The 21,671-nt window shown below is 43.7% G+C and overlaps 1 protein-coding gene across 1 annotated transcript in view; it reads right to left on the minus strand.

Moving 5' to 3' along the window:
• Window positions 1-18,761, minus strand: part of Tph1 (tryptophan hydroxylase 1) — a 22,046-nt gene extending 3,285 nt beyond the window's left edge. Inside the window, exons 1-7 of the mRNA XM_008833397.2 lie at window positions 18,632-18,761; window positions 11,771-11,954; window positions 9,442-9,542; window positions 6,628-6,695; window positions 6,292-6,488; window positions 2,871-3,006; window positions 2,001-2,127 (exon numbers count right to left, since the gene is read on the minus strand). Coding sequence (XP_008831619.1) covers window positions 2,001-2,127; window positions 2,871-3,006; window positions 6,292-6,488; window positions 6,628-6,695; window positions 9,442-9,542; window positions 11,771-11,954; window positions 18,632-18,748 — 930 coding nt within the window. The 5' untranslated portion in view covers window positions 18,749-18,761. The remainder of the gene's footprint in view (window positions 1-2,000; window positions 2,128-2,870; window positions 3,007-6,291; window positions 6,489-6,627; window positions 6,696-9,441; window positions 9,543-11,770; window positions 11,955-18,631) is intronic.
• Window positions 18,762-21,671: the final 2,910 nt, after the last annotated feature.

Here is a 21,671-nt window from a genome sequence, read left to right on the forward strand (position 1 = left end):
CGCGGTCTGTGGAGAGGGTACAGGAATTGGTTTTTTTCTTCCACCATGGGATAGAATTCAGGTCATCAGTCTTGGCAGCAAGCACCTTTACCCACTGAGCTACCTCATTAAAATCAGCCATCTGATTCCATGGATGCACAGTGTAGAATGACTGAATCAAGCTAAATGACACTATTATGTATCTTTTCAGTGTCAGAGTAGACATTATTTAATGTCTGCCTAAGAAGACAGATGGGTTGCCATACATATCTGCTTCTGTATTTAACCTTTTGCAATATGTTGTTTTGGTTCAAGTACATGAAGAAAACTTAGCTTCACACAGTTATGCAGTCAGAAAAGGGCTGGGTATTTTATAGCCTTTTCAAATAGATGTGGATATTCTTTTAAAGTAAGTCAAAATCTAGCACGTGGAGCCTTCTTAAAGTTCAGCTGCAACGTGGAATCTGAACTCTGTCAATGAACTCTCCTCTGTTCCATTAAAATACACTCCAGGTCTTTTACTTGTGAATACATTTGACCTGAAGGACTGCACCAAAGGCCCCAGGGACCCCTAAGGCCTCCAAACTACAACTTCAGAACCAGTTAGCCCATTCTACATACTCCCCCACCCTCAGACACTGCCCCAGTTTCTTGTCATCTCCAGACATTCCCAGCACCTCCTGGTCCGTCTCTGTGCCTTGTCCTAAGATGCTCTTTCTTCCTTTCCTGACATATAAAAACATGGCTAACTTTTCATCAGCTAATCCAGAAGTCCTCTCAATGGGCCCAGTCCCACCCACTCTCTGCACTTCCAGGGTACTTTGCCAGAACTTCTCTGTACTTTAACCCACTTGAACTTGGCTGTCTCCTCACATGGCACAAAAGCTCCTTGAAGGCAGAAACCAGGTCTTAAATTGTTTTAGCAAGATTTTTATGAAATCTATTGTTTTTTAAATAGAAGGTCTTAGGCTGGCTAGACCCCAGTGGATGAACTCACACTGAGGGGACATCTGAGGACACTAACTTGACAGGATAGACCTTAACACAAACTGACAGCATTTATGAATTCTAGTGGGGGGCTATGGGGAGGTGCCAGTGGGGAACGGGGTATGAAGATGATTAAGATATTCCATATGAAATACACAAAAATTCAATAAAAAATTTACAAAGGACTGGGGAGATGGCTCAGCAGTTAAGAGCACTGGCTGCTCTTGCAGAGGACCTGGGTTCGAATCCCAGCATCCACATGGCGACTGACAACTGTCCATAACTCCAGCTCCAGGAAATCCAACACCTTCTTATGACCTCCACAAGCATTGCAGAACACAGGTGCATTTACATACATGCAGGCAATACACTCATACACATAAATAAAAATTTTTTAAATTCTTAGTTAAAAAATTTACAAAAACTGTAATATTGAAGCAATCTTGTGTTTTCTCTCTTATTTTAAAGCTCATGTCTCTTTTTGAGAAAACTTAAATTTTTCTATCTTTAATGTTAAAGAAATATTTAAATTCATGAATATTTCAAGCAAAAATAAACTTTCTAATGAGTGTCTTGAATATGAACTTTTTTTTATGTGCATGTGTGTAAGTGCACCCGTGTCATACAATGCCTGCAGAGGTCAGAAGAGGACGTCAGATCCCCTGGAACTGGAGTTACAGACAGTTGTTAGCTGCCATATGGGTGCTGGGATTCCAACCCGGGTCTTCTGCAAGAACAGCTAGTGTTCTTAACCGCTGAGCCATCTCTCCAGGCCCTGAATATGAACTTTATTATTATTTTTTTTTGTCTTTTTGAGACAGGGTTTCCCTGTAGCCACAGCTGGCCTAGAACTCACTATGAAGACCAGGCTGGCCTTGAACTCACAGAGATCTACCTGCCTCTGCCTCCCAAGTGTTAGGATTAATGGTGTGTGCCACCACACCCAGCTGAATATGAACATTTAAACTAGCCAAATACTCATGTATAGCACCCCTGAGAATTACTGGGCCACACAGCTGTTTCTAGACTCATACCGTAGCCAGTTCCTGAACAGACTCCTCTGAAGCTCCAAGTGAAGCCAGGCCAATTTCTTGGGAGAATTGAGCAAAACTAGGTTCGGCCAAGAGGGGAACATGACCTAAGAGTTCATGGCAGGTATCTCTGAAACACAAGGACAAAACTGTCATACCATATGCTTGGTAGAAATGAATAGCCAACCCTTGAAGTCAATCAAAATTCAATCTTGCTTTTGTTCTAGCTGAGCAGATGTAATGGATCACAAAGGTACCAATCCAATAAAGAGATATTTTTGCTTCTAAATCTTGGCCACACACACACACACACACACACACACACACACACACATACACACAATCAGATGCCCACAGACATCCCATATACCTCACCCAACCAGGTGTCTCTACTCCCATGTCTCCTCAGCAAGGCTCTTTCTTGATTTCTAATCACCCTTCCCAAAACAACAACCATACACGTCTCCATCTCCTTTCCTAGCCTTATTTTTCACTGTGGCATACAGCATCATCTGACATAATATATTGTTTACTTATCATCTGTATGTCCCCTCCAAAATCTCAATTTTTACATCCCTTGTGCAAAGAACAGCACCTGGCACCTAACAAGTTGTCAATTTAATAATAATAGTAATAATAATAACAGCTAATTCTATGGAACACACATTACATACCAGTCAGTGCTCTATTTTACATATGATAATGCAATATACATTTGCAATATTTATAATATACAATTAAAATAATATACATTAATTTTATCAATTACATTAACAAGATGTAATTTACATTTAATCCTCATGAGAAGCCTCATGCAGTGGGTATCGTTATTACAAATAACTTTGATGAATAAATGGCTAAAGAGGTGCTTACGGCTCTGGGGTGTAGAGGGGATCTGAGCTGTGTCTCACATACTGAGTGCAGTGAAAGACTCGAAAAGCTAAGCCCGATAGGAAGTCTCTTGGTGATAGGTAACCAGCTACTGGACGGATGGAGAAGCCTGTGCGCTCTGCAAAGCAAAGGAGGAAACAGAAAACTTTCACCTCAGACTAGACCACTAACCAGCATCTTCATCCTGCCAGACAGCAGGCAACACTTTCAAGGGGACATGGAAACCAGTGGTTGCTAAGTACTTCCCACTGTCAGGCAGTGAGTTAGAGCTTTTTTAAAATTTATTTTTATTTTATGTGTGTATATGTTTTGTCTTCACATATGTATGTGTGTAAGTACACGCATGGTATGCAATGCCCATGGAGGCCAGGAGAGGGCGTCAGATCCCCTAGAACTGGAGTTACGGATGGTTGTTAGCTGCTGTATGGATGCTAAGAACTGAACCCGGGTCCTCTGCAAGAGCAGCCAGTGCTCTTAAACACTGAGCCATTGTTCCAGCCCCAAGATACAGAGACTATTATAGCCATCACACACTGCCATTGGGAATGCAAATAGCTGTGCCCACTATGAAAATCAGTATGGAGGTTTCTCAGAAAACTAAACACAGAACCTCAATGTGACCAAGCTATGCTACTCCTGAGTGTTTATTGGAAGAACTCCAGCATACCCCACAGATATCTGCACATCCATGTTTATGGCTGTCCTAGTCACAATAGAAAGGAAGTGGAATCAGCCTAAATGTCCATCGATAAATGAATGGATAAAGCGAATGTGTATATGCAAAATGGAGTTTTATCTAGCCCTGAAGAAAGATGAATTCATTGGTCTATGCAGGAAAATGGATGGAAGTGGGATGGCTAAATATAATGTCAGGCAAAATACACCAGGCTCAAAAAGACAAATAATGCATGTCTTCTCTCACGAGGAGAACCTAGATTCAAGTGTGTGTGTGTGTGTGTGTGTGTGTGTGTGTGTGTGTGTGTTCTCTCTGTGTCTCTCTCCCCTTTCCTCCCTCTCTCGTGTGTGTCTGTAAGACATCATGAACCTGGGACTGCAAAGGGAAGAAGTCTTTTGAAAGGGGGAAGAGGAGAGAGAGCATAAGGGAATACATGTGGTATGAGAACAGAAGGGGGGTCCCTTTGGGAGGAGGGACCAGGAAGAGCAGTGAAGGTTGGTGGCATAGGACGAGTGGCAGATATACATGAAATGCCACAATGAAATCCACTACTTTATATGATAAACATTCATTTCTTTTTTAGGATTTATTTTTATTTTATGTATATGCGTGTATTGCTTGCATGTGTGTAAGTGCACCTGTGTCATGGAGCGCCAGCAGAGGACAGAAGAGGGCTTCAAATCTCCTGGAACTGGAGTTATGGACAGTTGTCAGCTGCCATGTGGGTGCTGGGATTTGAACCCAAGTCTTCTGCAAGAACAGCCAGTGCACTTAACCACTGAGCCATCTCTCCAGCCCTGACAAACATTAATTTCAAAAGAATTTTATAGCAGAGGCATTTTTAAATCTATGCCAATTTTAGCCAGCATTGTCTTTTGTAGTTTTTATTTCACCTAATCTGAGTGATTGTTTCCAAATGCCAAGAAAGGGACCAGTCGGCTCCAGTGGCTCATGATACCGCTGCGTGTGCCATTGTGTCCTTCCTGCCCGACCCTCACAACACTGGTCTTCCAGTCCTACCCAGCTGCTTTGTACGTGGATGCCCCCACTGTGACAGGAAGAGCACCGTCCAACAGGATCTTCCACAGTGACAGGAATGTTCTCTATCGTGCTGTCTAGTGGGGTAACTATCAGCCACTTGTCACTACTGAGCACTCAATATGTGGCTAGTATGACAGGGGTGCTGATGTTTTGGTCAAGTACATCTTAATTGTATATAAGGTACATAACAGCTCCCATATTTGACAGTATCAGTATCCTCATCTAGTTGGTATTTCCTTTGAACTATACCTTAATTTTGGTTTCTGTCTTCTACACTTGCCCTAGAAACACTCTCAGCAGAATAGTTCTGCAGCAAGCCCAGACCTGGGAGAACGGCTTTAGGTTTTATATCTACAATAAATGCTTCCTGCAAATCTCAGGCAAACTTGACTGTACAATTGCTGCAGCATCTACTCGCCCAGCCGTGGTAGTCCAGCGAGGTTGTGTGCTTTGATTCTGTACTGTGTTTTAAAAGTTTGGTTTTATAGGAACCACAAAGTGATTTCTTCCCACAGAGAAGGCATGGTATTGCTTTTTCCTGTTTAGTTCCTTTCAGCTGTGTGTATAGTTGTTGAATAATGAGAATTAAGGGGTAGACTAAACATGTAGCTATTTCTAACTTAGACAGCAATTTCAGCCAGGATAAAAAGACATTAACAAATTGTGCAAAAAACCTAACTTCTGCAGCTCAGAGGAAGAATGCTTGCGTAGCATTCCTGGGCACCTGTGTTCTGTCCTCAGCACTACAGAACAACAGCTTCTCTGGGCTTTTAATCCAATGAGACAAAGGAGATATGTATTTTTCTTAAGCACTGTAGACTCTGGATTATCAGTGATCATTTTATTTTCTACATTAGCTAGAAAAAAGTAAAGAGGCCTGAATTAAACAAGATTGTCCTGACCCTTTGTTTATGGTCCTAATGTCATATACATCTTCTCTGTTCTAAAAAGGATAAATCTGGGCTGGAGATATGGCTCAGCAGTTAAGAGCACTGGCTGCTCTTGCAAAGGACCCAGGTTCGAATCCCAGCACCTACATGGTTCCAGGGGATCCAACACCCTCTTCTGACCTCTGTAGGCATTACACGACACAGGTGTACTTACATACATGCAAACACAACACTCATACACATAAAATAAAAATAAACAAATCCAAAAAATTTTAGAAAGATAAATCTCAGTGTGGGAGAGGCCTCAGCAATCACCTGGCCATCAGATATTCTCTGCTGTCCTGACCCTGAGGCAGGTGTGGAGGTTTGGCAGACACCCCCCTAAACGGGGGTTGAATATCTCATGAGCTTGCTCTGGTATCACACAGCTCTTCTAACAAGGAATTCTCCGTTCTTTACTTTAGGGTCATATAGAAATCCCTCTATTATGTAAAATAGCTTCCAAATCATCAAATGTTTAAATAATCAGTGTCCCCTTCATCTCTAAATTAACAACCAGAGTGACCAGATTTTACTTGTGTGAGGCACTGCTGATTCCCTTGCAATTCTGCCCACTTTCTCTCTTGCTCCAGGCTATGCTGATTCCACTTTCTGATGCAGAACTCAGCCTAGGATCCAATACTCCGGGATGGAGTCTAGGAAACTCTCAACCTTGCATGTAACTACACTTCACCCCTCCACAGACAACACTGAAACCCAGCTCAGCATTCACACACAAGTTCCACTAGTTTATTACCTTTTAAAAAGTTGGAAATGTCTTCTAATTGTGGGATGTTATCTTCCTGATAGCCACAATATTTCGAAAGCAGAGGCAAGTTTTTGAGATACTCCCTGCAAGCGTGGGTTGGGTAGAGTTTGGTGAGCTCTCGGAAGATGGTTCCCCAGGTCTTAATCTCGTCTTCAGTGAATTCAACCTTGGGAATGGGGTCCCCACTAATGAGATGAAGAGAAGTTATTCTGCATTGCAGGTAGGTATTAGCGCTTAGTTTACTTTCTATTTACTAAGTAAGCAGAGTCTACCCCATTTTTTTGTTATCTCAAAGTTGGATATACTGGGTTGTAAGGTACTTACTGTTTGTAGTTTAGAGCCAACTCTGCAAAATACTTTCGTCTTCTACGGTACACACTGTCTTTGAAGCCCTGATAATTAAGGAGAAATTATTCAATATTAAAATTGGGGGCTGGAGAAATGGCACAGTGGTTAAGAACACTGGCTGTTCTTACAGAAGACCCAGGTTCAAATCCCAGCACCCACATAGCAGCTAACAACTGTCTAACTCCAGTTCCAGGGATCCAACAGGCTCTTCTGCCCTCCACGGGCATTGCAGGAGACAGGTGCACTTACCTACATGCAGGCAATATGCACATACACATAAAATAAAAATAATAAATAAAATATTTAAAAAAAATAATTAAGATTAAAAATACTTGAAGATGGTTTTAGGAAACACCTCATTGTCTTTACTGGAAATATGACTTTAAAGGGTTCCATGATTGTTGCTATGAGCAAACACTGTTTAGACATGTGTGGTCATTTATCTTAAAGTCAAGCTTCTCCATGACAGTTTTATCATCTACTAGCCACAAAGGTGAAAGACTTGATCCACAAAGATGGTACAATGACCACAAAGAGAAAAGTTTGAATAGAGGACGTGCCCTGCTAGCTAAACACTGGATGCTGTTTTGTTTTCCTTGACCATCTACATCTTCAGTTACATTTACCTATGGTAGAAACTAGTGGTAAAACAGTAGGACTAGGGGTGTGATTCAGTGATAATTTCTGTCCAGCATGCCTGGAGGCCCTGGAGTCAATCCCCAGAACTGCAAATAATAATAAATAACAATTACTGTTTGAACTATGTTAACTGAATCCAGCCTTATGTTTTATTACAAAATGCAAACACATTTATCCTCACAGAAGCAAACCACCATAATAATTTCTTCACTTGTTTGTTTTTGCAGATAGGGTCTTCCTGTAGCCCCAGCTGTCCCGGAACTTGCTACGTAGACCAGGCTGGCCTTGATTTCACAGAGATCCACCTGCCTCTGCCTCCTGAATACAGGGATGAAAAGTCCGTGCCACCACACCTGACTCAATGATAATAATTTTTAAAGCATAGACAAGGGATTGGAGAGGTAGCTCAGTTGAAGATTAAGGTCCTGCAGGTCTATTAAAGAGTTTGAATTTTAGCCTTGGGACTACATTGGCAATTAATATTAAACTAATGCCAGGGCCAGTGAGGACCTCCTTCTGTTCTTTATGGGTTCATTGGTTGATGGGCATTTGGGCTGAACCTACTTTTTGGCTACCATGAGCTATGTTTTTGATTCTCAGAGGTGTATATGTAGGAGCCACTGGTGATGTTTAGAAGAGTTTGGGTTATATTGAGGCTTTAGGGCGTTCTGTTGGCTCCTACTATGTGTGTGAAGGCAGCAAGGTGGGAGGCAGGGAAACACTGAAGGGGTGTGAAGTCAGAATAAATAAGGAACTAATTTAAGAGCTGTAGGAGGAGAAGACCAGCAGCTTTGGCAGGAGACGGCGCTGCCGCTCTAGCCCTGCCTAACATGCCCTGAGTTTTCTTGCTGCTGGACCGTTGCACATCCTGTTCCCTCAAGAACTGTCTGTTCACCCGTCTCTCGCCTGCTGAAATCTTCTAAGGCCCAGCTGAAGTGCTGTCTTTCTCTGACAGATTCTGGCTTCCGCTAGAAACGTTTGCTGTCTCGTGTGTATTTGCAAACAACTTGTTATCATCACTTGGCGCACTTTTTACGTTTTATCTTGCAACTGTTGATATATGGTGTGTTAGTTTCTCAACTAGCCTGCAGGCTCCTTCTGGGTGAGTACTGCATTTCGCTGTAATATTATTCAGTAAGATTAAAGGATTAATGGACGGGTTGTTCTAAAGTGGTATAAGGCGACATTCACACAGCCAAAAAGCTGGAGGAGCTGGAGAAAACCCCAGAGCCGGGAGATTTCACAATTGCACTCTCTCCTCTTCTTCCCCCCAGAGCTTGGTACACTGGCCTAACACTCTGGATTCCAATTATCCAGCCCCAGACTGCACTGTAAGATTTTCCCATAGAAGGACTTCCTAAATCAGCAAGTGCCTAATTAACCAATCAAACTGGGTAGCAAAGGTGGTGAGACTTTTTCTGACCTTTATTTCCCTCTCAATCAGGCACATTACTAAAAACTGACTGCAAACACACTTAGCTGTGTAGCTCCGGGACATCTTATTCATAGAAGTGCCAGGCACAGGGCAGAAGTCTCAGAGCCAATGAAGCTGGAGACTTTCCAGACTTAGTCCCAGCCCCTCACTGTGAAGTTTAACATGCTTCCTGAAATCCCAAGTCAAACAGGATTCTATTTAGTCCAGAAAAATATTTTTCTCAAAAACAAGTTACCCTAACTATTTGGGAAGAGAAAGGAGACCAGTGTGAGGTGAAGGGGGAACAAGACAGAGTGATGGGGATAAATATACTCAAGGCACTTTATATGTGTATAAAAACATCATAATGAGGGGCCTGGAGAGATGGCTCAGTGGTTAAGAACACTGGTCGTTCTTGCAGAAGACCTGGGTTCGAATCCCAGCACCCACATGGCAGCTAACAACTGTCTGTAACTCCAGTCCCAGGAGATCCAACAGCCTCTTCTGACCTCCTGAGGCACTGCATGACACCAGTGCACTTACCTACATGCAAGCAATACATGTACACACATAAAATAAAAATAATAAATAAATTTTTTAAAAATCATAATGAACTGAATCATTTTGTATAAATATATGCTACGATATATTAAGATATTTAATTAAAAAGTTGTCCTTAATTTTTAGTTTGCTTTTAATTACTTTCATAACACTATTTATTTTTAAAAAATATTTACAGGATGGTCTGCATCGAGTTCAGATCCGTACATCAGCACTCTGTTAGCACAGAAGTCCAGGTCAGAAATCTTCTTTGGAAACCAAAGGACAGTTTCCATATCTACAAAATAACAAACAAAAGTCACTGAGAGTTGAAGAGACAATATTAACTAAGAAGAAATTAAGAAATAAATGCATTTGGATGAGATTTAAACTTATACATCGAAGGAAATTTTTGACTTAAGTAAGCCACTATATTTCTAAGAATTATATTTTAATTAAAATTGTTACCTTTAATTTTTTGAACCTTCAGGTTGATTCCTCAAGTGTTACAGGTATAATATACTTGAGTAACAAACCACACATTTTTTAATATTTTAAGACCCATAAGTAGTTAGCCTTCAAAAGCAGAGTAAGTACACTTTACAGACCAAGGCCCAAGTTTAATAAGAACTTTGAATATCTTTGGTTTGTTTCTTTGTTTGCTTGAGACAGGATCTCATGTCTAAATATCATTTTCCTTTGGTCTTTTTGAGACAAGGTCTCCTTGTAGCCCCAGCTGGCCTGGAACTCACTGTAGACCAGGCTGGCCTCTGACTCGGAGATACATCTGCCTCTGCCTCCCAAAGGCATGCACCACCTGCCAGGCTGAATATCATTTTGGATGATGGAAATGATCCCAACATTCGGTTATGCCTTTGCCACCTTGACCATGCCATCCCACAAGCAGTCACAGGACTCTGCATTTTTGCCTTGTTCTTTTGCCTGGAGTACCTACCCTTCCCCCCCACCCCCCCCCTCTGCGTCTTTTGAACATACCTATCCTTTGAGTCTTCCTCATTCTGAAATGTTGTCACTGATCTGTAGGTGCAGGCCATTTTCTCTGGGGCCCTGCAGTACCCTTCCTTCCTTCCTTCCCTCCCTCCCTTCCTTTCTCCCTCCTTTCCTCCTTCTTTTCTTCCTTCCTTTTTCAAAAAATGAATAAAATCTTTCATTTCTTCCTTTCTTTCTTCCTTCCTTCCTTTCTTCCTTCCTTTCTTTCTTTTTTTTCTGAGATACAGTTCCATGAAACTTAGGCTGGCCTTGAAGTTGCTATGTAATCAAGGATGACCTTGAACTCCTGATCCTCCATCCTCTACCTCCCAAGTGCTGGGATCACACAGGTGTGCCACACACTGCTCGGTTGTGCTGTTTCTAACTTTCTCCAGGTTCTTGCTGGTTTTTTTAGACTATGTGTCTTTAAAAGTCCTTTGTGAAGGTCAAGAATAACTTAGGGTAAGGACTGTATTTATTTTTTATATTCCTATTTCTTAGTAAAAAAATTTGACACAAGTTGGTGTACCCTAAATATTAAATGGACTGTCTAGCCATGTATAAAACACTTCACTGTGTAGGCAAGGTAACCAGCCTCTAGATGGTAAGACAATTTACCCAGGGCAACCATCACCTTGGAAGGGAGAGGCCTAGAACTCAGTGCTTGCTCCAGACCCTTGATCTTTCTACTGGACACAGCACAAGATACTGGAGCTTTACCAACATATACAGCAGGGGTGCTGATCACTCAGTACAGACAATAGCAGCATCCTTGGCCTCTGCTCTGGCAGGCCCTAACCCTGCCTTGTTCATATGGCCTTAGGAGGATCTGGAGTAACAGAGGCTTCCAGCACAGTGAGGAGTGCTCAGGGACTCAGGGAAGTCAGTCCCTGTCATTCACAAGTGGAGGTGAGACATGAGACAATGTTGATACCGAGGCTGGACAGGTGAACCAGCATCACAGATCCTGTGATGTACTTTGAAGGGATTAGGCTGAGTATAGAATGTGGCTAAATGGATCCATTTGTCTTTTGCCTTAACTGAACTGTAAGGACTTCCTTTTAGAAATGGAGACCTTAGCCTCCATCTTTGCTGAGCATCTGAAATCTTAGAAGCTTTACATGGGCTTCATGGTTGTTTTCGGTAGGGATAAGGTATAGGACGGGTTCTGTGTCACTGTCAGACACTGTCAACATTCTCAACAAGTTCAATTTTTGCTTAATATCTGTGATTCTAAGCCCCAAGGGGTCTATGAAGGGTGTGGGAGGGGAGCTGGGGGCTTGTGAGATCAAGAAAGGCTTGGGAGTAGAGAGAGCATGGATTTCTGAGTCCTCACGCTAACCCACCATAAAATGCTGCTTCTTAATGTTTCCCTCAGTCTTTGGAGCAATTCTATTCTGTGTTCCCTTCACTACCAGACTGGAAGAACCTTGAAAAGACAGCATTTCATTCTTCATTCCATGTCCTCAGGGAGTGCAAAGGTGGGTCGCTCCCTGGCCACTTAACTGTCGGTAGGTTTGGACTTTTCAGACTCACCATCCTCCTTCATGGTGAGCTGGCCAGGTGGATCCACAGAGAGAACACTGGTGTGGGACTTCAGCAGGTGAGAGATGTCATCCAGTTGCTGTCTGTTGATGTCACAGTCGACAAAAATCTCAAATTCTGAATTTCTTCGCTTTGATTTCCGGGACTCGATATGTAACAGGTTGATGTGCTTCTCCTGTGTGAAGCAGATGGTAAAGATGACATGTAACTGCCTCACATGTCAATAATCTTCAAGAAAGTACTTTTCATTAGCATTAAAAGCCAATTTCACACTTGTCATAATCAACTAAAAAGCGGAAAAGGGGTGTTTTTAGTGCTGCTAACAGAAAAAAAAAAAAATCCTCCTTCAAATATGTAAGTGAATAAAATTGTGCAAATTCATCATACTCAAAAAACAAAGCAGCAGCCACAAGAGGTCCTCCAGGTAGTCAGGACTGGTTAGAATTCAAATCTAAGCACCAGCCCTGAGCCAGGCCTAGCGTCAGGTACATGCCTGTAACCCTAACTCTTGGAAGTGGAGGCAGAAGGATCAGGAGCTCAAGGTCACTGTCAGCTACATTGTGAGTTTGAGGTTAGCCTGGCTACATAAACCCTGTTTCAAAAAAACTAAAAATGAGATGGCTCGGAGGGGAAAGGCACTAGCCACCAAGTCTGATGGCCTGCTGCATTAGATCTCCAGGTCCCACATGGTGGAAGGAGAAAATCAGTTCTTGAAAGTTGTCCTGTAACCTCTACACACATGCTATGGCACACACACACACACACACACACACACACACACACACCACTAAATAAATAAATAAATAAATAAATAAATAAATAATTTAATAACTTAAAACGCCAAGTCTCCTGGATAAAAATAACCTTTGGAAAATTCTCCCAATAAAACTAGTTTTCAGAAAATAATATTGCTGCTAATATTAAGAAATAAAAGCTTTTCTTTAAAACCCACTTTTACTGCAATCCCTATCAACATAATTTCTTATTTTATTCTAAATATGCATCCTCATATTTTCAGACAAATGTACCTTTCACCCCTCATCAAAGAAGCTTCTTTTTTGCAATAGATGGAGACTATTACAGAGTTCCAGAACTGGTCAAATGCAGAGAATAAGTACCTGTGAGACACTTAACCTTAAATGACACATCTTCAGTGCAATCTCTGTATCTAGGATGCACGCATCTCTGAACTCTCACCAGAGAAGTTTCCTTATGCTGCAGATGGTGGTGAACACAGAAACCCACAACTGGCCAATGCGCAGAGAACAAGAGGCTGCAGAGTGCTCATCCCTGAATAGGACTCCCACTTCAAACCTCTGCCTTCCGAGGCTCAGGGATCATTGCGGAAAAGAAGGCCGAAAGATTGTAAGAGCCAGAGAGGGTGGATGACCACGAGGAAACAGTCTTTCAGACAGCTGGTCAGTTACTCAAGTGAACGCACAGAAATGGTGACTGCATGCACAAATCCTATGCAAGCTCAAATCAGACAGAATCCTAGCATAGACACAGGGAAGTGAGTAAGGAATCCCAATACAACCTAAGGAACTTTTGGCAATTGATGGCTGCTGGTTGGGGAAAGACAGTGTCTTACAGGGATGGGCCTCTTGGCCCGGCGGATGGACCCACCCTGAAGGATATTTGAGAAACAAATCAGACTCTATAGTCGCGCACTGGGGACAGAGTGATGAGAGGTGAGAACCAACCACCTAATGGTTTTTCAATCTTAAAAAAACAGAAACCTTGGTGCAGCTGACCTCCAATACTAACCATTTCATCCTAAGATGACTTCCCAAACACCTGTGCTGTCAGATAAGGCGCGTGAAGCGTTAAAGGGAGGGGAGACATCCGGGGATGTGGAGTCTAGACCCAGAAACACCAGCCGCACGTAACTTCCCAAACACCTGTGCTGTCAGATAAGGCGCGTGAAGCGTTAAAGGGGGGGAGACATCCGGGGATGTGGAGTCTAGACCCAGAAACACCAGCCGCACGTTCAGAAACTCCTCTCAGCAGCTTCAGCCGAGAGGAAAAAAAGCGTGAGTTTGAGGGAACAGGAGGTGCTGCCTGACAGGCAGCTTAAAGAAAGGGTAAAATGGGTGGCAGAAGGGAAGAGGCGTTTCTTTTTTATTATTATTTTTTATGTATATGAGTGTATGCATGTATGTGAGTGCACCAGTCTCGTGCAATGGCGCGGAGGTCAGAAAAGGGCTTTGGATACCCCTGGAACTGGAGTTAAGGACGGTTCGTAGCCACCATGTGGGTGCTGGGAATCGAACCCGGGTCCTCTGCAAGAGCAGTCTGCTCTCAACAACCTAGTCATTTCTCCAACCCCGGGAAGAGCGGTTTCAAGCTGAAGAAACCGTACAGAGCTGGGGAGATGGCTCGTCGGATCAAGCACTTGCCGCACAAGCCTCAAGAGCTGAGTTTGGGTCCCTAGAGCCCATAGAAAAAGCTGCCTAGGCATGGCAGCCACCTGTGACCCAAGCACTGGGGAGGTGGGGGTGGGGGACAGAGGATCCTGGGGCAAGGGGCAAACTAGACAGCCAGACAGAGAGGGGGGAGGGAGGGAGGGAGGGAGGGAGGAAAGAAGGAAGGGAAGGAAAGAAAGACGAAGGGAGGGAGAGGGGAGGGGAGGGGAGGGATGAACTATACAAGCAAAGGTAGGGGTGAAACAGATACGATCAGGGCACATGAACCAAGAAGAGAACTGGAAAAGGTGGAGTTCATCCTGGAGAAAAGAATTTATCCTAAAGCCAACAGGGAAGGCCAGTTATAAAATACCTGGAGTTGGTCACAAGGAGAACTTCATTTCATGTATTTCTTCTGATTTTTTTTTTTACAATAAATAAGGCATTTATAAATACTTTCTAATTGATAGCTTAAGTGCAAAGTTAAATGCTATGTTTGGGGAGAAAAAGCTGCAAAATGTAAACTAAACACTACCCAAATTAAAATCCCAATGGAAATTAGTGGCAAATAAATAGTTTCAAAGTTCAGTTGGAAGAAGATTATAGTCAGGATAAAGAGGATGACATGAGTGAAGGTCCCACCAGACAGGACCAGGACCAGCCATACAGCTAATAGCATCCAAATTGGATTCCGACCTGGGCTGTCCAGTTCTAAGTCCATGCTTCTGAACACAGCACTGCAACTCTCTTACACAAGAAAGGGGGAGTCTGATTCCCCTGGAACTGGAGTTACAGATGGTTGTTATCTGCCACGTGGGTGCTGAGAATTGAACCCGGGTCCTCTGCAAGAACAGCCAGTGCTCTTAACTGCTGAGCCATCTCTCCAGCACTAGATTGAGAACTGTTTGAGACTGATCGTTGCTGGGTGAGGGAGAATATGACTTGCATACGTCCACTGGATGGGCTGACAAGACTCCAGTGGACGCATTTACACTGAAGGACATTTGGGTACAAACACCTGAATGAATAGGACTCAGCATGTATGGCAGAGTGCATAGGGATGGGGGAGGCATGGATGGGGGAGGGGGTCTGGATTTGAGTGGAAAGTGTATGAAATTTTAAAAGCTCAATAAAAAGATTTTTTTTTAAACAAAGGGGGAGTCATGATGGTAGGTAACACAGGGCTTCCCCAAACAGCATTTACATAATCTCAGTGCAGAAAACCCTCAACTTGAACACAGCCAAAACCTGGGACATAACTGAGTGAGAAAAAGGGAGGTGGGGGTAGAGGAGGCCACCGAGAGGGAGTCCTGTCAAGAAACCTAAATATTTACAGGACAATCAGTAGATGATACAATTGGAGGCTGGGAAGATGGCTCAGTAGGTCAAGTGCTTGCTGCTCAGCAGTTCAAGTGCTTGCTGCTCAGTAGTTCAAGTGCTTGCTGCAAAAACATTGAGGGCCAGAATTTGCATCCCCAGAAAGACAGGAGATACATAATGAGTTACAGGCCAGCCTGGGCTACAGAGCGAGACCCTGCCTCAAAAACAAAACAAAACAAAACAAAACATCAAAACCAAAAATCAGAATAAAGAGAGATATGGCAGAGGCCAGATGTGTTCTCTGTTAGTTTACAGTATGTGTTGATTTTTAAAACCATGTATAGAGACTCTTTGATTAACAATAAATAGAATTGAAAGGTGATGAAAGAAGAAATTCAGATATGCTTTTTAAAGATACAAAGGTAAGCAATACAATAAAATAATAGTATAATAAAATAATAATATAGCTGGGCGTGGTGGCGCACACCTGTAGTCCCAGCACTTGGGAGGCAGAGGCAGGCGGAGCTCTGTGAGTTCAAGGCCAGCCTGGTCTACATAGTGAGTTCCAGGACAGCTGGGGCTACAGGGAGACCCTGCTTCAAAAAGACACACACAAAAAAATAGTATAATCCAAACTTGCTGGTGCAGACCTATAATCCTGACTAGCTGGGAGGCTGAGGTAGGAGGACCATGAGTTTGACACCAGCTTGGACAACTCAGTGAGACCCTGGCTCAAAATAAAATAAAAAGAGAGCTATACCTCAGTGTAGAACCCATGCTTAGCATGCTCGAAATCCTAGGTTTAGCTCCCAGTATGGCAAAAAATTAAAAATAATATAACAAAAGAATCAAATTTGGGTTGGAGGAAGAGAAGGACAAAAGAAGATGGTATCAATATCACCGTTTACAGTAGAGAACAAATTAGCGTCGTTTACGTTCATAACTCAATGACAAAACAAAAGCAATATTTACATTTTGCAACTCAGCACTGAAGAGGGAAAGAGAAAAAAGGTTAAGGGAGTTGGTCTGAGGATGTGCCTGAACTGTAAACCTTCTAGAGTATTTGTCTACATTTAAATTTTTATTTTTTGAATCACTATTTTCTTTTTTTAATATTTTATGTGCATGAGTGTATTGCCTGCATGCAAGTGCACCTGTGTCATGCAGTGCCTGCAGAAGTCAGAAGAGGGCATTGGATCCCCTGGAACTGGAGTTACAGATGGTTGTTAGCCACCATGTGGGTGCTGGAAATCAAACCTGGGTCCTCTGCAAGAACAACCAGTGCTCTTAACCACTGAGCCATCCCTCCAGCCCCTGAATCACTATTTTCAAAAGGCTAAAGAATTTTATGACATATGAACATAAACCTGCTTTTCTAAGACAGCTAACATTTACTGTTTACTTTGTATTACCTTAAGCTCTTTGAAGAGTTTAACTCTATTAATTCTTAGTGGCCAGAGGTAGGCAGGGTTCTCTCTCACTTTATCAAGAAGTGCAGAGAGATTAATTAACTTATGACAGGCACACAGCTAATAAGAGAGAGCGAAGTTTGCATGTAGGTGATCTACTTCAAGAACCCACAAGCTCAGCCACAGGGTCTTCTAGTAGAGCAACTTAGCCTGTCCTCTATCTTAGGACAAGCAGTTTATTCTAAATTTTGGGTTTTTATAATACATTTTTGTGTCCCTGAGCCTTTAATCTGGGCTAAAGCTCCCAGTTCAGTGATGTCAGGGTGCTTGGTCTCTGTCTTCTGGTTAACTTTACACATGTAGTTTTTTACTTACCATAACTATTTGTTGATCTATTGCCCTGTCTAGACTCTATGCCCCATGAGGGCAGATACCATGTCTACTCTGTTTAGATCCACATTCTTAGTATAGAGGCCAGCACCTGGCACATAGTAAGTCTTCAATAAACATTCATGCTCTGCCTGACTCACCCATATTTTACTAAGACAGTTTCATGGGAGGGGCTGGGGACATGGCTCAGTGGGTAAGAGCACTTGCTGCACAAGCATGAGGGTCTGAGTTCAAATCCCCAGTACCCACATAAGAAGTCAGGTATGGCTACACACCTATAATCCAGCACTGGAAGGGTAAGACAGGAGGATGGCTGGATCTTGTTGGCTTCCAGCTTAGACCAAGGTTTGGTAACCAACCCTATATCAAAGGAACAAGGTGTAAAGTGACAGAGAAGGACACCTGACATCCTTCTGCACATGTGTACACACACCACACACAGTTAAACCAGAGAGAGACAGACAGAGAGACAGAGAGGGAAAGAGACAGACAGAGAGACAGAGACAGAGAGAGGCAGAGAGGGAGAGAGAGACAAACAGACAGAGAGACAGAGAGGGAGAGAGACAGACAGACAGAGAGACAGAGACAGAGAGACAGAGAGGGAGAGAGAGAGATTCATGGACATGTCATTACTGGGTAAAAAGTATGAACATTTGGGCCAGTGAGATGGTTCGGTAAAGGCACCTGCCACTAAGCCTGACAACCTAAGTTCAATCCCCAGAACCCACATGGTAGATGGAGAGAACCAACTCCTAGCTCCTAGAAGTTGTTCTCTGACCTCTGCGTGCGCCGAGCGCGCGCGCACACACACACACACACACACACACTAAATAAATGAAAATATAAAATCTTAAGTACAAACATTTTAAGGCTCCTACATGCACCTTACCACAGTTTCCCTACATCACACTAACGTATCCTCACACTGAAGATATGTCTGAGGACTTTGAAAGGGACCCAGCCTTAGAGGCGCTGCAAGGGCAGTGAGGCTCCGACGGTAGGAAAGGATGGAATTGTACAAGCTCTGCTACTTTGCTGTCTAAAAATATCAAAGAGATCATTAACATGACATTAGATAACAGTACATGGTGAGGCAGGCATGTCATTAAATTTTAGATATGTTATTGAGCCGAAGCCTCTCTGAACTCCATGCGGTGTCTGTCCTTCCACAGGCTGTGCTATCTCCTTTCTTAGAAATGGGCAGAATTTTAGCAATGTGAGCAGAGACCTCGGCAGGCCATCTCTGAGGACTTACAATAACATATTTTAAAAATAATTTTAGAGACTCACTTTCAGAAGGTTTTGTGTAGAAATATGGAGATCCATACCTGGAAGATTTTCAGGGCTTTGATTAGTCCTCCGACTTCATTCTTCAAGGAGAAGATGAGTGTGGCCCTGCCCCGCTCCACGGAGAGGCCGTTGCTCTCTCTATTGTCTTCGATCATGACGATGTGAAGAAATTCTTGAACTAGAGTAAGGAAACACAGACGGTGGTGAGCCGTGTGGACAGACACTATTTGGTCACTTAGGGCACAATGGCCTCTCCAGTTTCTTCATCTATAAAGCCCAGATACCAGACAGGCATTGCAAGTCTGCAGTCAGACCACAGAGGGGACGCCACCTATTACAGAGCCCAGAATGGAACTTGGAACACATTAGTAATTCCCTTTTCTTCCTCTTTTTAATCATCGGAGGTACTAATCAAGCCCACCAGCTTCTTGTGGTCCTCCCACTGGCTCAGCCTGGCACTGAGTGCTCTTCTTCTCTGAAGGTCCACCTCACCTCCCATCAGAATTTTAGGACTTCCTGACTCTGGGTCTTGTTTAGTTTCTACAACTACTTTATTCATGTGTCTCGCATCCTAACGTGCAGTAGGCTCTTTCAGAGAGGGGCCAAGCCTGCTGTTTCCTCTGTAAACTCAAGTGCAGAGCCAGCTCTGTGTTTTTGATGAGAAGCTGGAGAAACTAACCTGCCCATGTCCCACAGCTGGAGGGGAGAGCACAGGTTCCCAGTCGGGTCTTTGAACATGTTCATCTTTCTGCTTTTCTGAGCACGCTTGGAATTAGTTGTTGGTGAAATCAGACCACTGTGCTAAAAGCCATGTTTTTATAGCACCCTGTGACACCTGAGGCAGTAAGCCTCTTTTCTTTCATTCAACTAAACCTCTTTCTCTTCTCTGGTACTTCCCCTTCAGCCTCTTCCTCCTGTAAGCCTCCCAAGTCCAGTAAAATAAAAGGCGGGCAGTGCTGTCATCCTCAAAGGTGAAGAGGGCCCCTCCCACAGCACCTGCTCACCTGTTCTAAAGATGTGCCAATGTACAGGACCTGGACCTGGGAATCAGACCTAACAAGTGGGTCTGCTGCTTAGCAACCACTGGGTAGAGTCCCTTAGTTTCATTAGCAATAAGTGAAATTTAAATTTATCTCATCTAGGAAGCACACAGCACAACTGAATCTTTTAAAAATTATGGGTGTTGTTTGAAGACACTAGTAAAAGCTACAAGGTTTGGGAAGAATTCTGGGGAATCTTGATTTTCTTTTCAAATGGGAAGTGGAACCGAAGAGAAAAGTGGAGATGAAACACAAAGAAAAAAATCACTGCAGGATATAAAGGAGCAGAGGAAGGCGAGTCAAAGCCGTATTGATGTACATGATCGGATGTAGTAGTGACAACACTCCAGGTGACGTCATGTGACATGTCACACCCACTGTAACTTCACAGAACCATCTGGAGTTACAATCCCACCCTTGAGGAGGCACAAGACTTCCGGGCTAGTTCTCCTCTTCAGACAGCTAGGACAGAGCACCAGTGGGGTTCATTTAAACCTCCCCCAACCAAAGGGTTCAATTTAATCAAGGTGAAGCTTACCTGGACTATTACCTAGCTCTGCACTTTAAGGACCTACACCTGTCCTTTGAGACTTTACAGAGCTCAGTCCTCTGCTGGGATGGAGGTAGGGAGCTCAGACGTGATGCCTGGCATTCGGGACTTTGGTGAAGTTTAAGGGACGGTTCCCTTCACTGAGGGAGAAGGAAGCTGCCCTTGGATGAAAAAGGAAAAAGATGACTGCTTCTACTGACAGGGAGTCAGTCACTCAGGCTTGGATGCCACTGGGACCCTGGGATCCTCCTCTGTAAAATCCAAGAAGGAACCACCTCACCAGGTAAAGTCTGTTCCTAGCACCTAAGCAGTCCCCAAAGAGGCTATGAGGGAAGAAGAGTGATGCCCAAGTGGCAGGACCGCCAGATCCAGGGTCGACCCCCAGGTCCAGGGTCCTAGGGTAGGGGCCACCCCACTCACCTCTGTGCCACCAGCGTTCAGCGGGTCACCTGCGGCCCAGCGCTGCTGCCTCTTATGGGAGAAGCGGGCTTCCGAGCGGCCAATGGGAGACCGGTCCACCCGGTGGCCAATGAAGAGGGAGCGGCCCCGGGCGTGGGCGGGGAGCGGCCGGGCTGACCTCTAGGCTCTGACCACACAGTCGGGTTGCAGGACTCATTCGGGTCTATTTGCCTAGCGTTTTAATTAAGCCTGTCTTGGCTCACTCCCAGCCACAGAAGTCTGAGTAATATCAAACAACCCAGAGCTAGAACTTCCCTCCAAACCAGGATTACACCTGTTATTGACAGTGAGCTCCTGCAGGCTGGGACTGGGTCTCGAATAGAGACCAAAGTAGGAATCCCCCTTGCATATCCCTGAGCGTCAGCATTGACAGCCTGGGCCTGCCTTATCTTTCTTAGTAGATGTAGTTCCTTACTCCTTTAGGAACAGCAATTGAACTTTTTAGAAATGCTGTATTTATGTGTCATGCTCTACAAACATGACTGAGAAGCCAGTATTTATTATAGGTTATTTACGGGCTAAGAGCTAAGTGGATTAGATGCTCTCTACAGGGCTACACCGAGTTCTGTGTCCTGGGGACACTGGTCCCAGCACCCCAAAAGATGCCAGTATCTGAGGATGTGCCTATCCTTCCCTTATATGGAATTTGTCATGACACATGCACATCCTCCTGGAGGCTTTAAATCATCTTTAGATTATTTACAGTACCCCGTGCAATGTGATTGCTATGTAAATATAATAGCTGTGCTGTTGGTTAACGACAAGGAACAGAGAAGTCAATACAGAAGCAATTCCTGCCCCCAGCCCAACAGCTTTCACTCCAGGTCGGAGGTCGAGTCAGCAGATGTGTAACCCTAGGAGACAGAAAGCTAACTGCACCTGTAACACCTTATATTGTAGGATGTGCTTTCCTACAATTTTTGAAAACTCAGTTTACAGATAGTTGTTAGCTGTCATGTGGGTGCTGGGACCTGAACTCTGGTTGTCTGCAAGAGCAGCCAGTGCTCTTAACAGCTGAGCCACCTCTCC

This window comes from Nannospalax galili, unplaced genomic scaffold (genome assembly GCF_000622305.1).
Source record: "Nannospalax galili isolate Female #2095 unplaced genomic scaffold, S.galili_v1.0 scaffold1857, whole genome shotgun sequence".
Lineage (NCBI taxonomy): Eukaryota > Metazoa > Chordata > Mammalia > Rodentia > Spalacidae > Nannospalax > Nannospalax galili.